The sequence below is a fragment of the Eriocheir sinensis genome, chromosome 12 (genome assembly GCF_024679095.1).
Source record: "Eriocheir sinensis breed Jianghai 21 chromosome 12, ASM2467909v1, whole genome shotgun sequence".
Classification (NCBI taxonomy): Eukaryota; Metazoa; Arthropoda; class Malacostraca; order Decapoda; family Varunidae; genus Eriocheir; species Eriocheir sinensis.
In genome coordinates this window covers 712,061-738,017 of record NC_066520.1, presented here as the reverse complement: position 1 = coordinate 738,017, position 25,957 = coordinate 712,061, and the positions used below count along the sequence as shown (strand labels likewise).

General features: G+C 42.6%; 1 protein-coding gene and 1 long non-coding RNA gene across 2 annotated transcripts in view; both read left to right on the top strand.

Moving 5' to 3' along the window:
- LOC126997278 (terminal uridylyltransferase 7-like) overlaps nt 1-10,474 on the top strand; it is a gene marked incomplete in the record, with an annotated part of 169,407 nt that extends 158,933 nt beyond the window's left edge. Inside the window, 1 exon segment of the mRNA XM_050858270.1 lies at nt 8,059-10,474. Within this exon segment, the coding sequence (XP_050714227.1) occupies nt 8,059-8,127 (69 nt within the window).
- A 3,659-nt stretch (nt 10,475-14,133) lies between these two features.
- Nucleotides 14,134-23,981, top strand: LOC126997286 (uncharacterized). The gene is made up of 2 exons (XR_007751987.1): nt 14,134-15,274; nt 15,312-23,981. It is a non-coding gene; the product is annotated as an uncharacterized LOC126997286 (long non-coding RNA).
- Nucleotides 23,982-25,957: the final 1,976 nt, after the last annotated feature.

Sequence of the window (25,957 nt, the reverse complement as noted above, 5' to 3'; positions counted from 1 at the left end):
GCTGACACTCCCATTTCTTAACCTCATTAATATAATTTAATGGCTAGTTACCTTATTTTCCAGTTATGTTTATATATAAATGTAAGTTTAGTTGTAAAAAGCAGGTGAATTAGATAAAAAAATATCAACTTTTGCAAAGTTCCAGTGTTTTTATTTAATACAATTAAAAGTTTGCCTCCAAACTAGCAGCTTTAGAACTAGAGACATGTTTTCAATCTCTCACTACTGCTAGACATGGGGTCCCACCATAGTTTCTTTGTGTGCTTTTCTTGTTAGGAGACAATATCACTTCTGTATACGGTACCCTCTCGAGTTTCACGCTATCCAAGTTTCGCGATCCTCGAGTTTCATGCTCAGTCCTAAATTCGTACCATCCCAACTTTTTTTCGCGCATTATCGCCCCGAGTTTCGCGTTGCTTTGACATGTACGGGTCACGTCTACTTTCCGTCGGCGTCACGCGTGATTCCTTAAGGCAGTGTCACACTGGCCGTTTTCCTCCTACCATTGGGGCTATTGGCAACCGAGGTTGCCCGTGCGCCCAACCGGGAGCGAGTTGTCGGTTGCCCGTACAGCTGAAAAACGGTTGGGGGTATGATCAACCACGCGGCTGTATGTAAACAAACAGACGACGGTAGTGGCTGAGGAGTGAGGAGCAGTGGAAAATGGCCAACCAAGAAGCTCGTAAAGTAGACTGGCAGAGCTGCTTTGTTCACTATTCAATTGATACAGGGCGACTGCTTTGTTTACGTTGTGAATACGGCCCTTGGTCATGTGTGACGCACACCCGGAAAAGTTGGAGTTGGCGGTCGCCTGTATCGCCAATGTGTTTGGAGGGAAAAGGCCCAGTGTGACACCAGCAGCTTAAAGGCACGGTCACACAAGCTAGTTTCTCGGGAATTTCCCACCGAAATTATCTCCCGGCAATTTTTTGCCTCGAATTTATCCTCAGTTTGGTCACACAGATGACTGTTGCATTCTGGGATATATCAGCTGAATAGCAAAACAAACAATGAATCCAGAAGTTGCGAGGCTTGACAGCCAAACAGGCAGCGGTTCGAGCCCCTCTCAGGCCGGATTCTTTCGGTTGACTAGGAGTGGTTACTGACCCCCCTTGAGCAAGAGGGATGGGAGGTCCTGGCAGTACCCAGAGATCGACGATAATGAGCACTTGCTCTCGTCGGGAGGGTACCTGCTGGCAAAAGCGAGTCCAACTCGTGGTCAGGCCGTGGTGAATTACACACACACACACACACACACACACACATGCACACACACACACGCCGCTGACCGCCGCTGCGAGTGGACGTGGGAAGATGAAGCGAAGGACAGCAATCTATTTGTCAGTCAAAAGAGCCTGAGAACAGCAAAGTCATTTGGGGTCCCGTCTCCTGGGAGTTCAGGAATCGAGAGGATATGAGAGTGAGAAGCGATAAGTAAAACGGAGAGGAGAAGGAGGGAAAGGAGCTTGGAATGGAGAGTAAACAAACATCCAAGATGGCAGACCCTCTGGCCGAGTCCCCGGGGCCTAAATGACAGGGAGAAGAATCTTTGGAGTGTTTTGAGGGCTTCACGCCATAATCAGTAATGGAACCGGTACAGTGGAAAAGAATAAACAAAGTGGAGCAGGACTGTGACAAAATAGTAGTAGAAATGAGGAAGATGAGAGAGGAGTTTGGGGAAGTGATTCAGGCACTGGACAAGGTTAAAAAGAGAGATGAAGAGCAGGGTTGGTGATTTTTTTTATTTAAAAAAAAAAATCATTGATTATTTTTTACTCTCTCTCTCTCTCTATATATATATATATACAGTACCCTCTCGAGTTTCGCGCTATCCGAGTTTCGCGATCCATGAGTTTCGTGGTTAGTCCTAAATTCTTACCATCCCGACTTTCGCGCATTATCACCCCGAGTTTCGCGCTGCTTTGACACGTACGGGTCACGCCTACTTACCATCGGTGTCACGCACGCTACCTTTCAAGGTAGTATCACACTGGACGTTTTCCTCCAAACATTGTGGCTATGGCAAGAAAGAGAGAGAGAGAGAGAGAGAGAGAGAGAGAGAGAGAGAGAGAGAGAGAGAGAGAGAGAGAACGGGTCGTTTTGAAGCCGTAGTTGAAGGCGGCTGCCTTACAATTGGCTGACAGTTCTGAAAACACGCTTGTGATTCGCTGGTGTAGTGCGGCGACGGCCTGATGAACGAGCCTCCCATAACCCACTTAGCCAGTGGGGTACCTCTTTGGCCGACTCGGTAAGGAGTGGCTCTGTAAGCCTGAGCACAATCAAGGATCCAGATATTTAGTTGTTCAATAGTTGTTTGTAGTTTGTACAGGACCAGGTTTAGGACAGATAAAGTTGTCTGAAGTTGTCATTTTCATGACAAGTTAGTAAAAACTAAAGGAGACTGACTTTTTACCTGGTAGTAAACATATGGGAAGTTGGCAACATTAGAGCAAGAGATCTCACTAAACTCAGTTCAGTACAGTACATGTATTTTCCACCACTTGGTCAGTCACAGTCAGTGCCTCTGCAGTTTGCTTTTGTGAGATTACCAGCTCAGTGGCGTCTACAGTATATGCTTGTTCAAGTCCTGCTGCTTTCTTTGCTTTACTAGAGACATACAAAGTTTAATTTAACTTATGGAATACTTTTAGAGAAAAAAAATAGTAAAAAAATCAATGATTTAATCATTTGATTAAGTCAATTTGATTTGATCATTGGCAACCCTGATGAAGAGGCAAGGAGAAGGGACGAAGAGACGAAGAAAATGATAGAGAACTTGAGCGATGAAATAATTAAATTGACTAAGGAGCCGCTGGAAAGCCAAAAAGAAATAGTGCAACTGAAGATGGAAAAATTAAAAAAAGACCTTGAGATACAAAATATGAAAATGGAAAGAGAGAGGAGTGTGAAGGGGACAAACGAAGACATGCAGAAGAAGATAAAAGAAAAGATAGAGAGAGGCAGCAGAGAAGATAGGAAATGATTAGCAGAGTGTGGATGAAAGGGTAGAGGAAAAGATTAAGCATGTGGTCAATGATGAATTGAAGGAGTGGAGAAGTGAAAAAGACAAGGAAAAAACGAGCTTTAGGGAAATCCTAGAACAACAGCAACAGGAAAAGAGGCAAGACATATAAAAAGAAGTTGTGAATGTAATAAAAAATAGAGAAACATTGGTGAGGGACGTGGCAGAAAAGAAAAATGTGTCATAGTGTTTGGTGTAAAAGAGGGAAAAAAAACAGTGAAGACCCAGAGGGAGAGTTATGAGAGGAGTAAGGCGAAAAGTGTAGAGAAATATGAATACTGAAGAGGAGCAAAAGATAGAGGAAAAAGTAGTAGATGAAATAACTAGATTGGGAAGATACGAGGAAGGAAAAAACAGACCATTGAAGATAAAGCCAAGGTCCCAAATGACAACAGAAACCATACAGAACAGGTCATGGAAACTAAACGACTCTGAAGAATACAAGCAAATACATGTGAGGAGAAATATGTCAGAGGATGAAAGAATGAAAGTAAAGGAAATGATAAATGAAGCGAAAAAAGGAATGAGGAAAGATCAGAAGGAAAGTTTTTGGAGAATGAAAAACGAAAAACTGATGAAGTGGTGGATAGGAGGCGAAAAGAAGGAGTAAGGGTGTTGATAGGAGGAGGGGGAAGAAAGGGAGAAGGGAAGAAAGGTTTATAGATTGCATACACTAACATAGATGGTCTTGTATCAAAGAAAATTAAACTAACTAATTATTTAAGGGAGAGTGATCCGGATATTATGTGTATAGTTGGAACAAAACTTGTAAAAGAACTGGAACTTGTGCTGGAGGGAAAGATCAAGTACAACATTTGGAGAAAAGATAGGAAAGGGGGAAAGGGAGGAGTGATGATAATGACGAAACAAAACTTGAAAGTGACTGAAGTGAGACATGGAAAGGACAGTGCGGAGGTGATGGCTGTGCAGGTACTGGTAAAAGGTGGAGAGAAGAATAACATAATAACAGCCTTTGTTCCCCCAACACCAAAAGTTGGAATGAAGTAAGATACAACGCTATGCTGGAAGATACAATACGGGCACTGACACACTAAATAAAAAATAATGGAAAGATAACATTAACAGGAGACTTCAGTTGCAAAGAAGTGAAATGGGAAGATTATGCAACGGAGGGTGGCGGCAATACAGTAAAACCTCACCATTTGCGCGGCCTTAATTTGCGGCCATCATCCCACCATTTGCGCACCTCACCGCTATGTCAACAATGTGTCACTGGCAGCAAAATGGCGTCCACTGATCTTCTGAGGACGTTTACTAGCTGTTTTGGCAGAAAAATGGCGTTCGTAGATCTGAGGACGTTTACTAGCTGTTCTGGCAGCAAAATGGCGTCCGCTGATCTAAGGACTTTTACTTGCTGTTCTGGCAGCAAAATGGCGTCCGCTGATCTTCTAAGGACGTTTACTAGCTGTTCTGGCAGCAAAATGGCATCCGCTGGGGAGCTACAGCTGTCTACCACCTGCGTGCCCTCTGCCGCCAGTGAAGAACACTGCCAACGTACAAAACACGTCGTTTCCCGCCATAACCCGATCGCCTCTCCTCGTCTCGTGGTGACTGCAATTACTCGATGTTTTCTGCCTCACCTTTGCACCACCATCATGCTGCACGCAGCATCATAGAAGCCTAAACCCCGGAAGAACCCGGTGATGACCATGCCATAGGTGGAAGTGATTAAAAAGGTGGACAGTGGAAGAAAAAAGTGAGATTGGCCGTGAGTGGGACGTGTTTCCTGCCAGCAGACCATTTATTTATCTATTTATTTTTTTGTATGCTGGTAGGGGGGTTTTGGGCCGTGACCGCCCATATGTATTTTTCCCCATAGGTTATTAAGTTCGCCATTTGCGCATTCGCCATTTGCGCACCTGCAGACCGCCCATATGTGCGCATATGGTGAGGTTTGACTGTACTTGGGGAAGTAAACAATTGAAGCTGGCAACAGATAACCTAATGACGCAGTGGGTGCAAGGAGAAACAAGGCTGAGAGAGGATGATGAACCATCAAGACTTGACCTAATTTTCACAAAAAACGTGGAGTTAGATAAAGGAGTCAGTCATGAGTGCCCCTTGTGAAAATAAGGAGAGAGGAGGAAGCTAAATTTGAAAGAAGAATAGTTTTTAAATGTAAAGAAGAACCAAAAATGTTTTATAAATTCGTAAACGGGAAGTTAAAAAGAAGTGAAGGAGTGGAAAGGCTAAAAGAAAAAAATGTAATCTACGAAAAGGACAAAGAAATTGCAGAAATATTAAATAAAAACTTTCATAAAGTGTTTACGGAAGAAACCGTCTTTGACTGGGGGCTCGGAAATTGCAATGAAGGGAAACTAAATCATGTAAAGGTTGATAAAGGAACTGATACAGCTGATGGAAACCTTAGATGGAAGGAAAGCTATGGGACCGGATGAAATCTCGGGACATGTGCTAAAAGAGTGTAGAAATGAATTATTGGAGCCACTTTATTACATAATAACATGCTCTATAAATACAGGAAAAGTGCCCTTAGAGTGGAAAAGAGCGAACATTGTACCAATTTATAAAAGTGGAGATAAAACTGAACCACTAAATTATAGACCAGTTTCTTGGGCAAGTGTAATGGGCAAGATTTGTGAAAGTATAATAAAAAACAATAGGTCAAACATTTAGAAAAGGAAAACATGGTAAATGAAGGTCACTTTGGATTTAGAAAAGGGAAATTGTGTGTCACCAACTTACTATGTTTCTACTCAAGAGCAATAGACAGGGTGCAAGAGAGAGAAGGATGGGCTGATTGTGTATATCTAGATCTGAAAAAAGCTTTTGACAAGGTTCTGCACAAAAGGTTAATCTGGAAACTACAGCAGTGGGGAGGAATGGGCGGAAAGGTCATCGAGTGGATGAAGGATTACTTAACGGGAAGAGAAATGAGGACGGGGATTAGAGAAGAGAAATCAAATTGGAGGAGAGTAGAGAGTGGAGTTCCTCAAGGCTCAGTTCTGGCACCAATAATGTTCATAATATATATAAACCAGCTATTTTTAGTAGCATAAATTGGGCAGAAATGAGAAAGCTGAGAAAATACTAAAAGAGTATGATTTCTTCCTTAAAGCTTATAATGAAGGTCTAGATGGATAGTCTACCGTCACCATAGCCCACATGTAAAGAAAAGAAAATAAATAAATAAAAAAACCCGGGTCGGAACAGACAAACGCTTTTTCAGTGTTTTCAATACCTTGAGTTTCGCGATCCTCGAGTTTAGCGCTATACCTTCGGAACGAAGCGGGCGCGAAACTCAACAGGGTACTGTACTTCCCTAAAGCTTATAATGAAGGTGTGGTAGAGTGGGTGCCCTTCTATGTGATGAAGAAAAGAGGGAAAAGAGAGTGGTTTAATACAAGATGTTTGCAAGCAAAGAAGAGGAGAGATAAAGCATGGAGAAACTTCAAAAGGACAGGGAATGCCACAAACAGGGAAGGCTATAGACAAGCTAGAAATGATTACACCAAAGTGAGGAGAGAAGAAGAAAGTATGAATAGAATAGAATAGAAAATTGTAAGGACCCAAAACTTCTTATAGACATAAATAAGAAATTAAAGAAAAAAGAAATTGTGAATGTGATGAGAGTCGATGACCAAGTCTGTGAGGATGTAAAGGAAATCTGTGAAACATTAAACAAAACCTTTCAGAAAGTATTTACCCAGGAGACAGAATTTGAAGAGAGGGATGAGGAGAGAAGCGTCAAGAGAATGGAAATCATAAACGTGGATAGAAGAGATACTGGGGCTATTGAGATCACTAGATGGTAAGAAGGCAATGGGTCCAGATGAAGTATCTGGCCAAGTACTGAAAGAGTGCAGTGAACAGTTAATAGAAACAATTCAGGACATTATAAGTTGTTCAGTCAAGACTGGGAAGTACCAGTGCACTGGAAGAGGGCACATGTGCTCCCGTTACATAAGAGCGGAAATAAGCAAGAGCCGCTGAACTATAGACTGGTTTCCCTAACAAGCGTCATGTGCAAGCTGTGTGAGAAGGTAATTAAAAGACAGTGGGGGGACCATCTGGAAAGAGAGAAGATGATAAATGAAAGTCAATTTGGATTCAGACAAGGTAAATCCCCACAACTCCCTGCAGGTGGGGAGGTGAGCCAAACCACACAACTAAAATGGCATCCCATAACAACAGCCCCCTCACAATATTCCTGCAGCGGCTCCTAAAGGGTAACGTTTACTGGAAAGCAATCACATTTAATCAAAACATTCACAGAAGGTTTGAAGATGCAGGCGAAGTGTCACTGGCCAATCATATAACTATGATGTGTCCTTTGTATGTAGACACTGCCACCCCTCCCCTATCCCCTGCCAACACAAACCCCCATGCAGTGACTTGTGGGCATTTGGCTAACGCCGCCATCTTGGCCAAACTTGGTAGTTCAGTTTCATTACGTTGCTCGATGTTGCGTGGCTAAAGGGTCAGCCAAATGCAGGGCTGGGATGAGGCGAGGAGCTCATGAGAACAGAGGTGGGCTAGGAGGCATGGTAACACTGCTCTGTCCAATATAGAACATTTGTATAATGTTTTCTTTGTTTTTTTATAATCTTAATATTTTGATGAATTTAACTTATGACCAGCTTGTCCATTCCAAACCCTGTTGTTACTTGAGGTCTACTTGTATTTCATCTTTAAGGTACAAAAAAGATCAGTCAGTCAAGGCAGTGCCATTCATATGCCATTTTTTACATAGAACATGTATTCCTATCACCTGAATTCCTACCATGTGAGCTCACGTGTCATGTATAGTTACCTAGGAGTCATTCATGCCTACTGTATTGATTTTTCATTTTCAAAGATATGTCCATTATCATGGATGGGGATAATGATGCAGTACTATTTTCAGTGGTCTAGGATTAAGAAGGGCATCATTGCTCATGCCAGACCAGTAGTAGGTGTACCCACACTAGCGATCTTGTCCATGCCAGGTCTCTTCATGTCATTAAGCCCCACTATGTCCACCCTCAGCTTACTGAGCTCATTCCCTCATTAAGGAAGTCTGTGATCCTCCAAGAGACTCGGGACGTTCCAGGAGCCCACATGCAGGGATGCAGGAGTCCTGAGAGTACATATCCTCCAGCTACCCACAGAAGGAAGCATGAACAGGAAGAAGAGAAAAAGAGAAGAAAAGAGTTCCGGGGAGGTTGAGGATGCTGCACTCCATCCAGATAGACCTGTCCCTACCCTGTATCATATGCCAGATGAGATTTTATTTATTTATTTATTTATTTATTTTTTAATTTTTTTATAGATGCAGTCAAGTCTTTTATCCAAGACAACCAAAATATTTGAATAACTAAGTTTTACGAAAACTTTTTCATTTCGTTTAACCAAAGAAATCAGAAATTTATCTGAAATCTGAACCTCGTGCCACTAGCGTTTGTTTATGGATGTTCCACCAGAGGGCGCGGAAGTCACCACCAGCTCCCCGCCCTCCCCGCTCATCTTTAAGGTAACCCAGTTGGTGGAAGTACTAAAATTTGTGCTCGCTCTGAAACAGAAAATAGAAATATGAAAGAAGATAGTAGTGGTGTAAGCAGAACTGTGTTGATGAAGCATTACAATGTCGGGTCTACCTCACGGTATGACATTAAAAAACAGAAAGACAAACTTTCAAACGTGCCAAGGGACGTGCAGTGACCGGCCCACTCATCATAGAAAATGCTAAGCATTTATACGAACTCATGGAACTGAAAGAGCCATGTGAATTCTATATTGGGTTCACTCAAAAAGCTTAAAAAGAGACATGGCATCAGGAAACTAGATGTGTGTGGTGATAAAAACTCGGCCGACACGGACGCTGCAGACAAATTTGTCAACAAATTTTGTCACCTTGTTTACTTAGGCCGGGTTCCCACTATTCCATTTCTCGTTTCCGTCGATTATCAATGACATCATCAACGGAACCCGGACCCCACGTGGAGCCCCGTCCAGAGATGAACTCAAGTTAACTTTTGGGTCCGGTGGTGGTGCCAGTCCAGTGATGTTGAATATTCTACATATGAAAATATGACATGGAAGTACTTAGATACAAAATAACATGTACAAGAGGTCGTTGTGGTCAGTGCAGTCCATGTTTGTCAACAAATGGCGTGCGATGGACTGATGGAGTGCATCTCATCCATGCCGCGCAGCCGCTGTTTTGGTGACGTCGTTTTGACATCATTAATGTCGATGGAAATGTGAAAACAGAATAGTGGGAACCCGGCCTTAATCTGTTTTCCCTTGTATTTCTTAGACTATCATTCATCCGAAAAATTTGATTTTATGGCACTTTTAAAGTCCCATGATTTTCGGTTAAAAGAGACAACTATTTACTACAAATATTTTTCTCCCTTGGTGACCTTAACTTTGCAGCTGAACCATTTAAATGGGTCTCTAAATAGTTCTTTAAACCTAGAAGGCTAAAATTCCCCATAAAATGTTTTTACTGGTGCTGACGATGTCGTAAGGCTGTGGTTCTCAACCTCTTGTGCCCAATACACCCTCTTTACCATATGTCTGAATGTTATTCTCCCTTTCCATGATTGACTCACAAGCATGAGTCACACCAAGGGGGGGGCAGCAGTGTCACCTCACCACAGGGCTGGGGCCGGGTACTTGTTGCATTTCAGGAACTTGTGGTACACGGTCCGATAGGCTGCTTGCATCAGGTGAGCGATGCACACTGTGCCTTGTACCTCCCTGGGAAGCTTGAAGGCAATAAAAAGATCTTTATGCTAAATGTTTGGGTCTGCTAATCTGTGATCCATATTCCCCGCCTTCAGTCAATCAATGGGGACGTACGCCAGGGGGCACACACCCTCGCCCGCCCTGCAGCGCCAAAGCCAGGGCTCCTTTGGGCAAGTCTCCTGGCAGCCTCCTTCCCATCCCCCCTGACACCATCACATTACCCCCTGGCCAAGTGCCCATGTCATAAGCAGATTTTTGTTTTCATTTTTCATATTTTTTTGATTTTTCTACCAGTGCAGTCCTTTTAATGGGTATCCAGGGAGCATTAAGGCTATGGAGAAAGGAAATGGGTATCTTAATCCATATACCTTTGGCAATGCACCTAGATAATGCTGTTCACCTATCCTTACCTGTGAGAGCATGGGACCCCACCTCTACCCTCATCTTTACTGTATTGCCATTAACCCGGTAGCAGCAATGGGCCAAATTTGTGGCTTTACCGTGTAGCAGCGACGGGCCAAATTTGTGCCTTGATTTAAACCCCCCAAAAAAGATGATACATAAACTGATCACAAATGCTTCAATATATATTATGAAATGGTTTGTGTGAGTGATGATTTTTTCTCATTTTTCTTGCTTAAAGGGACCATTAAGAAACATGATCCCCACTGCTACCAGGTTAAGTACTTTTACAATTTATTAAGACAAATAAAATAATTTTGTGCTCATTTACCTTTTTTGTCATTTGCAGGATTATCTGTTCGACTCCAAGCAGCTCACAGATGGCGCACCCCCAAATGACCGAGGCTGTCGCTTCTGTGGTAAAATTGGTCACATACAAAAAGATTGCCCCAAGAAAAAGATAAACACTGAAAAAAGAGACAAGAAAGAGCGTCAGAAGGATCACAGAGACATCTCAAGATTAACTGGTGTTGAGAATGGAAGGGAAGAGTCAAGAATTCAAGCAGACATTGGTGGCCATGAGGAAACAAAAGGAAATCCAGAGAGAGAAGAAAAGAAGCCAGAACAGAAAGTTACTGCTGTGACTGCTAAGGGAGCTGGACCATCTAGCATTGCTCGTGAAGGTAACTCAGACCTTGACATTCCTCTTAAAATGATGGTAGAACATTGTAAAAAATGGGAAAACAGTCAGCAATATAAAGCAGATGGAGAGAAATTGTTAGGAATGAAGAGGCATAGTGCTGCAGCTTTTGATGTAGGAAAGCTAGAAAAAGGAACCATTGTGTGTCATGTTCCATCTGAGAGAAAAGAAAAGTTTATGTGGACTTTTGATTTTGAGAAAGCTAAGAGGAATATTCCAGATAGAAAGTCCTTCTGTATTAATTCATGTTATGGATATATTTTTAAGACTGTTGAAGTTATGTGTAGGAACATGAAGCAGATGGACAGGTGTAACACCACTCAAGAGTCTGCAGCTGTTGAATTACCAGATAACATAGGAGAAAGTCTTTTACAGAAGATGAAGGAAGTGTCAGATCAGCGTAAGCAGAAGAAAAAGGAGAGAATGAAAGTCCGATATAGGAGAGAGATGGCTGGGCCAGGATATAAAAGGGGCAAGAAATTTGAAATTAATAACAGTAAGGTCTCCAATAGACCAGCCACATTTGAGCCTTATGCATCACCAAAGAAGAATAATTATGGACATTGCAAAGCATCTGGTGAAAATTCCATGTCACCGGGTTTGAGCCAAAGGACTGGTATGAGTAGTATGACATCAGCCAAAAGCTTATCAAAACCATACAGAGATGCTTGCAGCTCAAGTGAAGACGACAGCTTTCCTACCAGAGAAGTGCGAAGAAAGGGCAAGACAAAAAACAATCCAGAAAATTTAACTTCTGCACATGATAGAGTTAATAATGTTAATAGAAACTTAGATAAGTGTATAGGAGAAGTAAGAAGCAGAATATTTTTTAGTCGGGAGGGAGCCATAAAAGCCAAACACCAGCCATCCCTCAAACTGACACACAAGTTTATTGCTATTAGCTCTGAAAAGGAAGTAGTCACAGTTTCATCTAATTCACCTACGAGTAACCTGGAAAAGGCAGAAGGCCTCACTAAAGAACAACAGAATGTCGTAGCTCAGCCAACTCTGACTTCAGCAAGAGGCAATTCAAGTGCAGCATTACTGAAAGAGACAGCCGAGTCTTGTACATTCCCAGCAACACCTGGTGCCAGCGGGGGTGCTCAGACACACAGAGCTAGGCATAAACCCAGATCTAGGAAGGGAAAGAGGGGGAGTGCAGCGTTTAAGCCTAATGGTGCTGGTAATGAAAATGTCAATTCCAAGCATCCAGAATAAGACATTATATCATGACATCACAAGTGATAGAATCATCACTGAAGGCTGGTCCATAAGGAATATATATTTCATCCAGATGCCAAATGGACATTTTACTTTGTGTGTAACTCACAATTAAGTGATTGCTCAATATGTAATGAGATCCAGGAATTTCTTTATTTTTTATATTACCTGACACATTAAGTACATTAATGATTCTTTTAACTGCAGTAGGTTTCTAATGTTATGGATAGGTGGAGCACAGTTCTATAAATATGATAGTAATGAACTCAGTGTTTTTATGTTGAGGTGAACATAAACCATATTAGGAGGATTCCTAGGAGTTGACAGAGTAGTTATTGTAGCCCATGATTCCAGTAACCCAATCCTATGGTGCTTAATGATTGAAGGGAAAGGTATCATAAATATATAAAGCTAGAGTGATAAAACAGATCAAGATCAATAATTATTAAGGGTCTTTTAAATTAATTTTCTTTTCATAGTGTGTGTGTGTGTATGTGTGTGTGTGTGTGTGTGTGTGTGTGTGTCGTTCAGGTCAGATCATGTGCTGGAATTGTGATTGCCAGCCAATACCCTCTTTGTTTTGGGCTTGGAGCTTCATATTCATGTACCTCTGGGGTGACTGGGACTTAGCATGCCACAAGTCATGCCCCCCTTGCACACGTGGAGAGAAAACTCTGCTCTCAGCAGGTTCCTTAGGCTTCCTACCACTGTCAGCCCTCATGCTGATGAATGTGTGTGATAAGGAAGGGGAGGGAGGAAAAATGTTAGTTTTTTTCCAGTAGCTGTGGAACAGATGTCAGCTGAGTCTCACCCCCAGCCTTTGTTATAATGGCTCCTAGTGATAAGGAAGGCAAGATAGGAAGGAATGAAGTTGGGATGAAAAGATGACATGGGAGAACTAACTACAATGGACAGGTGCAAAGCAGCTGGTGCTGCATGTGTTAAGGTCACCCAATGTTTCCCATGATAGGCACTCCCTTGCTGTGGTTTAGAGGGTGTAACACAAGTATCATATTCTAAAATGTGAAAGAATGTATTACTCTTGAGTTGACATGAGAGAGAGAGTAGTAGTAGTTTGGTAGGGGTGGGAGAGGGTGGAGGGGTAGTGCAGGAGTGATGTTGATTCACAGTAAAATTTTTGAAATGTGTCATGAGCCTTCAGAGCAATAAATCATTTACCGTTTTCTCTTGCCTCCTCCACCTTCCCTTCCACACCCTCCCCCGTCCCGTCTGCCACCCCTCCCTTCTTGTACACTACTCCCCGTCATGGCTTCACTTGTATCTGTTGGTGTCAGAACTACATGCTACCTTGAACCTTTACTAGACTTTTCCAACACTACTGACATTGTCAGTGAAGCAAAAAGCCATAAAAAATGCATTACAATCTGTCTGACATTGAAACCCAAACTGTCATGGCAAGGCCCCTGGAAACAGTAAGCAGTGAAGCTGCCAGCAGCAAAACCCAGACCCCCCCTAACACCAGTGGTAGCGGCCCTCTTGGCCCCTTTGTTTTGAAGTTCCAGTACTTGGGAACTTGCATAAATCTCTTCCATCCGGGGACATACAGAGATGTACTTCTGGCTTTGTGGCGCCACCCAGAGGACTTACATAAAACGTGCTATGTAATTAGTCTGCCATGAAGGAAAGCAGGCATGTAGCTGTTTGGGGGTTTGTCAGGTTCAGGAGAGTGTTGTGAGGAACTAAACTATTTATGCTGGAGCCTGTCACATCCAGAAGTAGAGAGAGGGAGAGTGATAGCCCCCCCCCCCCATCACCCCCCCTCTCTCTCTCTCTCTCTCTCTCTCTCTCTCTCTCTCTCTCTCTCTCTCTCTCTCTCTCTCTCTCTCTCTCTCTCTCTCTCTCTCTCTCTCTCTCTCTCTCTCTCTCTCTCTCTCTCTCTCTCTCTCTCTCTCTCTCTCTCTCTCTCTCTCTCTCTCTCTCTCTCTCTCTCTCTCTCTCTCTCTCTCTCTCTCTCTCTCTCTCTCTCTCTCTCTCTCTCTCTCTCTCTCTCTCTCTCTCTCTCTCTCTCTCTCTCTCTCTCTCTCTCTCTCTCTCTCTCTCTCTCTCTCTCTCTCTCTCTCTCTCTCTCTCTCTCTCTCTCTCTCTCTCTCTCTCTCTCTCTCTCTCTCTCTCTCTCTCTCTCTCTCTCTCTCTCTCTCTCTCGTGCACAATAAGGCCATTCGTCACCTGAAATGTTTGTTAACCGAAGCTATTTTCCCCATAGGAATCAATGTAAAATAGATTAATCTATTCCTGGACCCCAGGTGATTGCTTATTTGAACTTTTACAACAGTACTTTGTGCACAAGTTCATAACACAAAACCAATGGATATCAGTAAATGCAACACAAAAAATAGGAACTCAATACTAAACAGATAAAATATGATGAAAACTTGATTTGATTTTACCGTACCTGTACGGAGGAGAGTTGACGGCGCAGTATCACACTGACGTAATGTCACACTGGCTGTTTTCCTCCAGCCATTGGTTCCACCCATATGGATGGAACCAACGGTTGTGGGTATGAGCAACCGCTTGGCTGTATGCAAACAAACAGACGACGGCAGTGGCTGAGGAGTGAGAAGCAGTGGAAAATGACATACTAAGAGAATGGTAAAGTGGACTGGCAGAGCTGCTTTGTTACTATTTACTGACAAGATAACAGAACACTCCCGTGCTGTGGGATCACCACTTAAAATACATATATTTTTTCCATTCTATAAAAACTGTAGGACTCCCAGGCTTCACATCACGTTCTCTGACGAGGTTTGAGAAAACACTCCTGTTCTCCTGTCTTTGAAGCCATGATTGTGTCCACAACCGCTTCTTCCTTCCATCTAACTGCAGCAACAAATCCATAACTTGGGTAACAGCAACACAGTTCTCAACAGCCTTTACTTTATTAGCAGATGGCGCCATGTCGATACAGGGCGACTGCTTTGTTTACATTGTGGATATGGGCAACCGGCCTTGACCGTTTGTGACACACACCCGGAGAAGTTGGAGTTGCCTGTTGCCCTTACCGTCAATGTGGTTGGAGGAAAAAGGCCCAGTGTGACGCCAGCTTTAATAAGTGGAAGGTGGTGAGGAAGGGAAAGGGAAGAGATATTATTGTTTGGAAAGGAAGTCCCCTTCCATATTGTGTATTTAGTAAAAGCTACACAGCAACTGATAGGGAGGTATGTTTCAGCCCAAGTAGTGCACGATGTACTTGGGTCTTGGATTTGAGTGAGTGCCAGTCGATGTACCCAGTTCTTGGATTTCAGTGAGTGCCAATCGATGTACTCGGTTCTTGCAATTCAATTACTTGATCAATGAAATCCAACCCCCCATAATTTGGGAAATTTAATCAGTGATTGTCTAAATAAGCAAGAGTAATTGACTTGGTAAATCACACTGTAGATCATCAGCCTTGGAAATTAAACTAATCATTGCAGTTATAAGCAAATGATGCACAACACTGGTGGTGTGGAATATGTGTTAATTAGCTGCTTCATATACTGACAGATGTCTTATGATCTACAGACCTTGACCTTTCTGTTTTACCTTGAGCAGGAATTAAATACTGGCCAGAGCTCTTTGAAAATAAGAAGAAAATTTAATAGGTTGAATTTCACGTGGAATGTAAAAGGCATTATTTTAAAGTTACCTGTGCTCAGACGAATTTCAACACTTCTCATCCCTGGCAACCCTTTGCCATCCTAGTTATGACTGCCCCCCCCGCCCAGCCATCCCCGTATAATCTGCTGTGCTCCTGTTGCCTGGGAGCAAAGTAATCATTGGGTACTCAGTTTACTCAGTTTTAGACTAATCAAAACCGAATTATTCAGTTTGCAAAAAGTACTCAGTTCTCCCATCACTAGCAACTGACGGTCTCCTGCCGATAATTCCGGCTTGTCGCCCCACAATGTTGCCGGCTTGCATGTTCGTAGTTCGAAACACCGCTCGTCACCTGAGATGTTTTTGGTTTGGAAAATTTGTTCATGAACTGATCTGTTCGTGATGAGAGGCGTTCGTGACCTGAGGTTCCACTGTATTTCAAATCTCATGGTGGTCAGATTTCTGTCATTTTTTTATTGATTTTCTTGGAATTTAATTTTTTTTTGACCTGCCACATTTTTCCGTATACTTGGAGTTTCCAGATACCCGGAGGCTGAAGTCAGAGTTTTACTGTAGTAATATATGGAATAAAAGAAAAGACAATCCCGTTGAAACTAGTGATAAAAATGTAACAAAGAAGGTAAAGGAATTACTTCAGAAACTGAATGATGAGGGTGAAGCTAAGTTGGAAGAAAAAGTAGAAGTGAGGAGATTGGGCAGCTGTGTGGAAGGGGGGGGGGGCTGTATAAACAAACAGCTGCCCTGCAGCAGGATATTTGAAATGTTAGCCCATAGTGTTATTAATATTTTTGGCCTGGTCGTAAGTGTGTGCAGTCATAAGGCGCACACGTCGTAGCTGGAGAACTACCTGGATGAGTGGAATATTACAAAGGAAATTTGGATTAAGACTTCCTCAGAGAAAACAACCAGAAATTGTGTGCCTTGTGGAAAGGAAAAGAGCTAAAAACATTGTGTTTGAAAGAGCAGAAAATTGTACTGTATGGAGAAAAGACTGGAAGGGTAAGACAGGTGGAGGTATTATGATAATGATCACCTCGATGATCTCTTCAGAAATGAAAGTGGAAAAGGTGGAGCAGGGAGAGGGTAAAGCAGGAGTGTTCAGTGTGCACATGTTAAATATAAGAGAAGAAACAACAGAAAGAGTGGCTGCGTGTATCCCCTTAACCCTTTCATTGCTAAATGCTCGCAGTGAGCAGTAGCACATATGCTGGTGGTGCTAAACGCTCGCTGCGAGCTCCAGCCGCACTCAAATCTCCTGCATATGAGAGTGTTCCAACACTATTTCTCAACACAGGATTGCCAATTGAGTGGGTTTTCCACTAAATTTGGTGGAAAATCATATCAGCCTAGCGCGGGAAATTTATGGACGAGTAACTGGTGGATGTTCTTGTCCAATATAGCGGCATTTTTGCATAGTTTCACCTATCACCTGACTGATTCTTTGACCAAATAGTTGTAAATTTTGCAGTTGGCAATACTACCTTGCCAGCACCTCATGGAGAGATGTCCGCAGTTGCCTCAATATGGCTGACCGTTACGGATGCACTAACGTAAGTGTTCACAGGCAACACTCCCTGAACGTGCATGTACGTTCGCAGGAGAGGCATACATAACCGAGTGCTATTGATCTTGGCCTCCTCTTTTCAATGGTGTTTTTGGTTTTCAGCTGTGATGAATAGTTTTTGAGATACAGAGGTTAAAAGAGACCCCCCTCCCCCCGCTGGGCTGCCCAAGTGCGCCTGGGGGATAGTCGCTTCCTCGCCATGCGCACTGAAAGGGTTAAGACCAATTACTGGATGAGTGATGAGCACCAAGGAATGTTACATGACACCCTGGAGAGCTTGGAACAGATAATGCAAAATAGCAAAAAAGTGATATTTTTGGGAGGTTAAAACTGTAGTGAAGTAAAGTGCAAGACATTCAAGAGTGAGAGGGAACAGATTTCAGAGGATGATGACATTGACAAACATGATGTAGCAACGGAAAAAAAGGTAAAGTTCTCGGAGGCTCAGCCCACGTGGCCGTGGTGCTCACTTCCCTCACACTGGCCCTTGGAGCCGAGGAACCAGAGTTTACCTTCCTAGGTTTCCCCAGGTACCCGTTTATTGGCCTGCCCAAAAGGAGGGATGGACAGCTGGGTGAGCTGCTAGCCGACTGCCCAGGATGGGCTTTGAACCTGGGCCCATGGATTTGTAGCTAGTCATGCTAAGCACTGCAACCGCTGCACTATCCACTGTGCTACCCCTGGCAATGGGTGATGGAGAAAATATGAGCCATCAAGATTGGACTTGGTATTTACAAAAGGGACTTGAATAAAAGAACTAAAAAATTCATGTCCCTTGCGAAAGAGCAATCCTTTGATATTGGAAATAGAAGAAGGAGGAAGTGTGAAAGGAGAACAAAATGAGGCACACAAGGAGACATGGAAAAATTTAACAGACAAATTTAAGAACCTAAAAAAACTTCCTCCGAGAAACTAACAGGAGTATGAAAGAAATGAAAGGATGTACAGAACTAATAATATGAAAAAGGTGTTGCAGAACATGTTCCTCTGTACAAGGCAATTGAAAAGGGATAAAAGAATTGATATAATGAAAAGTGTGAGAGGGCAAAAGAGAAAGGGGATAAAGCAAGATAGAAAGGGAGGAGAAAATAACATAAAGAAGCAAAGAACATAAGCTGGCAGGAAATAATGATGTGAGGATAAGAAGAGAAGAGGAAGAGAACTTGACAGATGTAAGACAGACCCTGAGCTACTCCAGAGATATAAACCAAAAAATAAAGAAAATGTAGCCTGTCAAAAATGAATAGCTTAATATATGAAGAACCAAATGAAATGAGTGTAATGCTGAGTGAAAATTTCCAAAAACCGTTTACATAGCAGTCAGATTTTAAAACTCACAAAGATGAAGAAACAGAGCAGAGATGAAAGATATAACTGATTGGAGTAGAGATAGAGGAGGTGATGAGGGGGCTGAAGGAAAGGAAAGCAACAGGCTTGGATTGGGCATCAAAACATATCTTAGAGGAGTGTAACCAATAATTCATCAAACCAGTACATGATAGATCATATTTGCCATACTAGTACTTGGATATGCATTTTTCTTTCAAAATAAGACAACTAACATGCATGTTGGATGTTGAATGTTACATTACCTGTAGGTGTAACCTAGGCCTATAGGAAGTGTAGAGATCAGCTAAGATGTTGTTGAAGAGCTATGACAGTGACAGACCCAACCCACCCTGGTAGTGTCTCCCGTGACGACGAGGAAACACTCACGGCAGCCGTTGTTGTTGCTTTGGTGTTCGTCCTGGCCTTGGTGATGGGGTCGCTGGCTCCAGGGTGCCATTTGTATCATCCTTTGCATGGCCTGTCATGTTCATGTGGTGATACATACATTATATTCCAGTGGTAGTGTGAGGCTTAACCACACACTCCTACTGTCTTGGTCATCGGTGGGGTGCTGCTAGTCAAACTAAGACTTGCCAGTAGTAAACAAACCTCTCTAGTGAGCAGGTCACCTTCCACATGGTGCTGTTAGTACTGTGCTGTACAGGCAGTTCTTGAGTTACAATACATGCAACTTATGACTGCTTTCATTTATGATCAGGCCAATGATATTAATAATAGTTTCAGGTTAAGTAATGGGTCAACATTTCAAATATCCTGCTGTGGATAGAGCAGCTGTTTGTTTACACAGCATTCCTGCACCTTCTATCCCCCTCACCCCCTACCCCATCACTGTCCTCATACGCTGGCCTTATGGCCTTACCCGAGCTCACCCATGCTTACCCCTCAGGTGCCTGTGGAGCTCACATTGTAAGCACTGCTCTTGCTACAGTCGCTACTTTACCTGTTGACAGGTCTACAGTCCGCAACACAGTTTGCTTTACCGCTGGATCTAGCAGACACCAGTTGGCTAGCACGTGAGCAAGGGTAGAGGGAGTCTAACCAGTTATCACTGCTGTTTACATGGCTCAGCCGATTGATAGGAACACATATTTATGTTACTAAATAATTATTTTTAAGGCATTACTGATAGGGATTGCATATCTATGGCATGGTTAACCCCTTCACTACGGCCGGCCAAAACAGCGCCCCGCGCCATATCCAGGATCGCTGCACGCGCCAAATTTCAAATGTTGCTATTGAATATAACAAGTTTTCAGCCATAAACTCAACATAATCATCATGTATTATATATGAAAACATGCAGAATTAAATGGTGCACATAAAGAAACATAAATTAATTGATAATTTTGAGATGTAAGCATAAATATAGAAATAAAATAACTTGTATATTGGCTAAAGCGAGCCAGGACGCAGTATGTGCGTCCTCGGATATGGTACGGGGCACGCAAGGACGCAGTATACGCGTCCTCGTGTTGAAAGGGTTAATCAAACCACAGTACAGCAAAGTCTTGCATGATCAGATTTGGTGAGTTTGCATTTAGCGACTGCATTCATTTGGTACCCTAATTCACATTTGGCAACCATATTCTTCCATTTGGTGATTATTTTTGACTTCCTCTCCCTCAACATGCACCAAGTCATATTTGGTGACCAGTTTTGTATTTGACAAATGTTTCCTCTTAGGTAATGCTGGCTAACTGTTATTGCTGTATTTATTTGCCAAAGATTATCAGTGTTATACATTTACGATCCCAGTTTTCAGCCAAAATGCAAGTATCATGTGAGAAAGAAATTCTGTAAACTTTCATCCTTGGTCATCCTCTAATATCAAATTCCGAATTTCATCAGTCTTCAACCCCCATCCAGCATGGTGCGCTGGGGAGGCAAGTGCCAGCAGCCAGGTGCCGCCCAACCCCCCTCCCAAAGCGCCTACCCCCCTCCCACCAAGCGCCCCCCCCTCCTCTCCTGCCGATCCACAAACAGCAAAAAGTCAGACTCATTCACCTTCCTGGTCGCATCATCAAGCTCCTCCACCTACTCATTGTCACTGTCGGTCACCGCCAGACACACGAGATGAATGGTGGCAACCAGCATCATAAACTTACCCCCAAATCAGAGGTCTGTGAGACAGGTAGTGCAAGTCAACAGCAATCACTTCATGGCTCACCAGAAATAAAAGTTCCATCCCCACAACACGCAGAAATGAAGAAAAATCAAGCACCTGAGCTCCCACAAGCCAGGGTGGCAGACTGACATCACCACCGACAACATAGTTGTTGATGGTGGCTGTGGCGGCGGTGTCATCAGTCCGTCGTCACCGCTGTCCTGTGAGGGCTCAGGTGCTCAATGACTTGTGCTGTTTGTCTTGAAAAAGTCGTTCGTTTTTGGGGCAAATCCTTGGCACAGGTCACCACCAGTCATCCCACGCATCTGACGGTGACTGATGGTGATGTTTTTTTATTTATACTTTTTTTAGGTGCTGCCTGTAGTGCCAGTAGGCTTTCTTGAGGGGTCTCATCAACAACCCCAGCCCATTGGTGGCAGAGATGAAGTTTAATTATAGTAGCTGCAATGATATATGACTTGCTTGGCCCATGCTGACCCCCAGTGCTCTTCTTGATTTAAGTCACTGAAGTAAGGGTTGATCAAAGATCCGGGCAGCATGTGGGTAATCTTCAGCCACTCGGCGATGGTTTGAAAAATCAGCGTGTTTTAGTAGGACTCAAACCTAGGTCCACGGGCTCACCACACCCGCATGGTGACCACCTGGCCACCAGCCAGGAATGTGGATGAGCCTGACTGCTGTTCATGGAGAGGAGAGAGGAGGGGGCGGGGGGACGGAATATTTATTTTCCCATCATGTCTTTATTATCTCTCTGTACCCAATATTAAGTGATAGAAAAAATGAGATTTTACGACACCCAAAAACTAAAAATATGTTGACAGAGGGTCTGGTACCCATTAACATCTTTCCTATTGCTTTAATGATTTGCATTTTGTGAATTCAAATTTGGCAAACTTTCTCTGGCACCAGTCATTTGCCTATTGTGGAATTTGACTGTAATACATAAATAACTCCTGTATACTGCACAGTTTCATAGTAGGTGCCCAGTTGCCTAGCAAGTGAGGGATACAGTCACTCACTGGTTGTTGGTCCTATCTGATAGTTATGTAATAATACATGCAGTACTGTTTGTTTTGTATGATGATTAACAAGGAGCAAGATTTGTGAGTTACCACTGATCAGCTGAGCCATGTAAATAGCAGAGATAACTGGTTAGACTCACTCCACCCTTGCTCGGCTCACGTGCTAGCCGACTGGTGTCTGGTAGATCTAATGATACAGCAAACTGCCTTGCAGAATGTACCTGTCAATTGGTAAAGTAGCAAATGTAGCATGAGCAGCACTGACAACGTGAGCTCCGCAGGCACCTGAGGGGGAAGTGTTGGGGGGCTGGGGTAAGGCCAGAGAACTAGGACAGCCATGGGGTAGGAGGGTGGGGGGAGGAGGTGCAGGAATGCTGTGTAAAATACAACTGCTCTACCCACGGCGGGATATTGATCATTATTCTGTTTCATTTTTTGATGTAACTTTTTATGACAAAGTTGACTTGCAGCCTGCCTGTCAGTCCCAAACCCTGTCATAACTCAAGGATTTTCTGTGTACGGGTATATTATATCTTACATATATCACAATATGGTGCTGGTCCGGTAGTATATGGTAGATGTGTACTGAGTCATGAAACAAACAACAAAACTTCATGAATATGGTAATTGATTTCTCACTAAAAGCAGGGAAAGTCCTGAAAGAGTGGAAAAGAGTGAATATATTTCCAGTTTATAAATGTGGAAGTAATGACAAACTGTTTAATTATATACCAGCATTTTTGACGTATGTAAAACATGTGAAAGGGTAATCAAGATGCAATGAATGGAATATTTAGAAAGAGAAGAAACAACAGAGAAACAATTTGACAACACACAATTGTGTGTTAGAAATTTGACAAGTTTCTAGTCTTGAGTAATAAAAATAACACAAGAAGGGCTGGGTGGACAGACTGCAATTATCTAGATCTGAAAAAGGCTTTTGACAAAGTTTCACATAAAAGATCATTATGGAAACTGGAAGACACAGTAGGTTTGAAAGGGAAAGTAAAAAAAGTGGATGGAACGTGGTTTGGAAGGAAGAGAAATGAAAAGTGTGATGTGAGAGGAAGATCACAGTGCAAGAAAGTGACGAGTGGGGTGCCACAGGGTTCATTGTTGGCACCATTTATCTTGTACAAGAAAAAATGGGGAAGGAAATATTTTAATGACCAAAAATTAGTTTTACCCATAGAAATAGAAATACTTAGAATGAGATAGATTGAGTGGTGGAGGCAAAATGGGTCTGTCTAAGGAAATACTGAACAAATTTAATTTTGGAGACAGGACCACACAAGTGTAGCTCGGGCCCTATATACCACAACTAGGTAAATATAATTAAATAAATACACACACACACACACACACACACACACACACACACACACACACACACACACAGGTTAATAGTTGTGCTCTTCTTTACACGATAAAGCCAGCTGCGTTGAGCTGGTGTCTACTGAAGAGTTTACATGCCAGGTGATAGCTGCATGATGTAGTGCCTTAAGTTCCAGATATAATACTGTAGCACTATGATTATTTGGGAAGAAGATGAGTTTATTTTCTGTTTATCCAGTTACATGATTTATCTGTCCCCAAGTTCCTACGGGTGAGGGAGGGGATATCATTAGTATGTTATCATTGTTTTATATAGCAAATGTCTATGTGATGAAATAAGCCCAAAAGAAACCAAATTCTGCACTTTATTGAATTTTTTATATAACCAATTTTTTTAGTTTTTAGTCAGTCTGGAAGGTTAGACGCAGCAAGCAGTCATTTTCCTTTTAAATTCAATTCTTCACACTTTCTTTATTCTAAGGTGAGTAAAATGTTGAGCACCTCACATGCATTTTGAAGTTGATTCTTTAAAATTGTCTGCCATGTAACATTGCTCTATGGGATATTATTGTATTTGGCTGTGGACTCGATTTGTATGCTGTGAATCATACATAATTCACACTTCTTTTCCCCTAAATGTATGTTAAAGAGCTAGCCTCTAAGTTTGGTGCATTTTGAGCACACATGAGCTGATCAGGAGATTGATCAGTAAGTAACCTGGGGCATCCATCATCTCTATGGAAGTGATTTAGTTATTTTATTAGTTTTTATGTCCCAGGATATGGTTGTATGCCTTCAGGTAATCTTCAATCCATTGTCATCTCTGAACACCAGTAAAAGATAGCCTACATTTTTTTTATTGTTAAAGTGTAATGAATCCTTTTAATAAAAGTAATTATATAATATTTTGTGTTGAATAGACCTCCCAACTTGCATGACTGAAAACAGCTGGTGACTCTGGATTAAGATATTATCTCTGTTATTATATTTATCTAAATATGAAATAGAAACATCAAAAGATTTCAAACTTTTCAGACTTGCCCTAAATACTTCATAGCATATCTCCTTCATTCAAGCTAGAGGAAGACTAAAGAGATAATACTTGTTCCAGATGTTGCCACTGGAAACTCTCCACCTCAGGCATCCACAGCTGCTATGGATCAGTCACTTGCATCAGTCACCAAAGTTAAAAACCAGGATCAGGGAAAGCCACCTCATAAACCATCAGCTTCTTTGCCAGGCACTGAAGCAGCAAGCAGTGGTGCTAATGGCTTACTGCACAGTGAAGGAAGTGCTAATTCTCAAGATGTAAATTGTGTAAATATGAAACCTGTCAGTAATCTATTGCAAAATATTCCTGGCTCAACCAGCAGTTCAAGAATTAACAATTTAAATGAATCTACCTCTGGAGCAGTGGCAAGTGAAAAATTAGAATCTGTAAACAGTAATATTTCTGTTAGCAGTTCATCTTCCATGCCCAAAATGCAAGGCTGCATAACACTAGGACAGTCAAATGTGCTCGTAAGGGGTCAGACTGAGAGTGTGACCAGAGGGATGGGCAGTAGTGTTGTAAGTGTGCCGCCAGGGTTCCAAAATCTTTCCCCTGCTCAACACAGTGTACAAGATCATGTTTCCAGTCATAGTGTGAAAGCTGGCATTCATGGGCAAAGTGATCATAGTTATATCAATAAGCCACATGTTCCCAGTAATTTAGCCAATTCTAATCATGCTGCGTCAGTTTCACAAAGTGTTAACCATCAGGAGAAAAAGCAAGTGCAGCAGAATATGCTCAAACAGCAAGAACAGGAGCAGCTTCGTTCACAGCACGTTATTGAGCCTGACAGACAATGGGGATATTGGCAAAATGCTGCTGTGCCTCAAGTTCATTTGAATTCTAAAGCCCAGAAACAGGATGGAGATAGTAGTAAAAAATATCAAATAACTTCTACTACCTCCAATCCAAGTAGTCAGTCACATCAGCAGCAGTACCCATACAGTATTAGTCCAGCTGCATTGTTTCACATGGCAAGCCAGGCTGCTGGTGGTCAGATCAGTGCCATGCTGCTCCCAAGTGCCACAGAAAACAACACCCCAAGTAGACCAGGACTCCCAGCATCTACAGGGGCTGTTGGCACTACTGGCAGTGGAGCTCCACCTGGCTTCTCAGCACCAGTTCCTATTAACTACCATGGGCAACAAATTGATGCTTTGCCTATGAACAAGCTGCTGATAGGCTCATCAGTGTTTAGGTCTAGTGTCTCCCAGGCAGATGGGCAATCATCAACTCCAAATACAGCATCCCAGCCCTTCCTTTCAGTTAGCGGGCCAATGCCAGGCATTTACGTTAGTACACACACTCCTCATAATTACAGTGATCCGAGCCTTAACCAACGACACCCAGTCTTTGATACAAGACACTTCATATCTCAGCAAGTGAGCCAAGGTCTCCATCAGAATGTAGCACAAGGACTTCCTCAGGGGGTAAGTGCCACCGTGCCTCCAGGGATGCCAGCCGGCACCAGTGTTTCTCTTACCCCTCCAGGCCTGCCTGCCCCTCTTTCTCAAGGCATCAGTAACAGTGTGCCTCAAGCTGTGCCACAAGGGATGCACCAGAATATACAGAGTGGAATGTCTCAAGTGAATTTAGGATCAGCTGTATCTCAGGGCATGCAGGCCATGCCAATAGGACACCCGTTCCCACCACAACACACCTACCCTCAGCAAGGCTACCAGGTGAGTCTCTACTTTTGTAGCATGCATTCTATTTACTTATGTATAAAGTCACCAACAGAGTTACTCTTCTACTTTTGGCCAAAAAGTCTAGAGATTTTTTTTTCTATTTTTTTTATTTTATTTATTTATTTATTTTTTTTTACGTCGC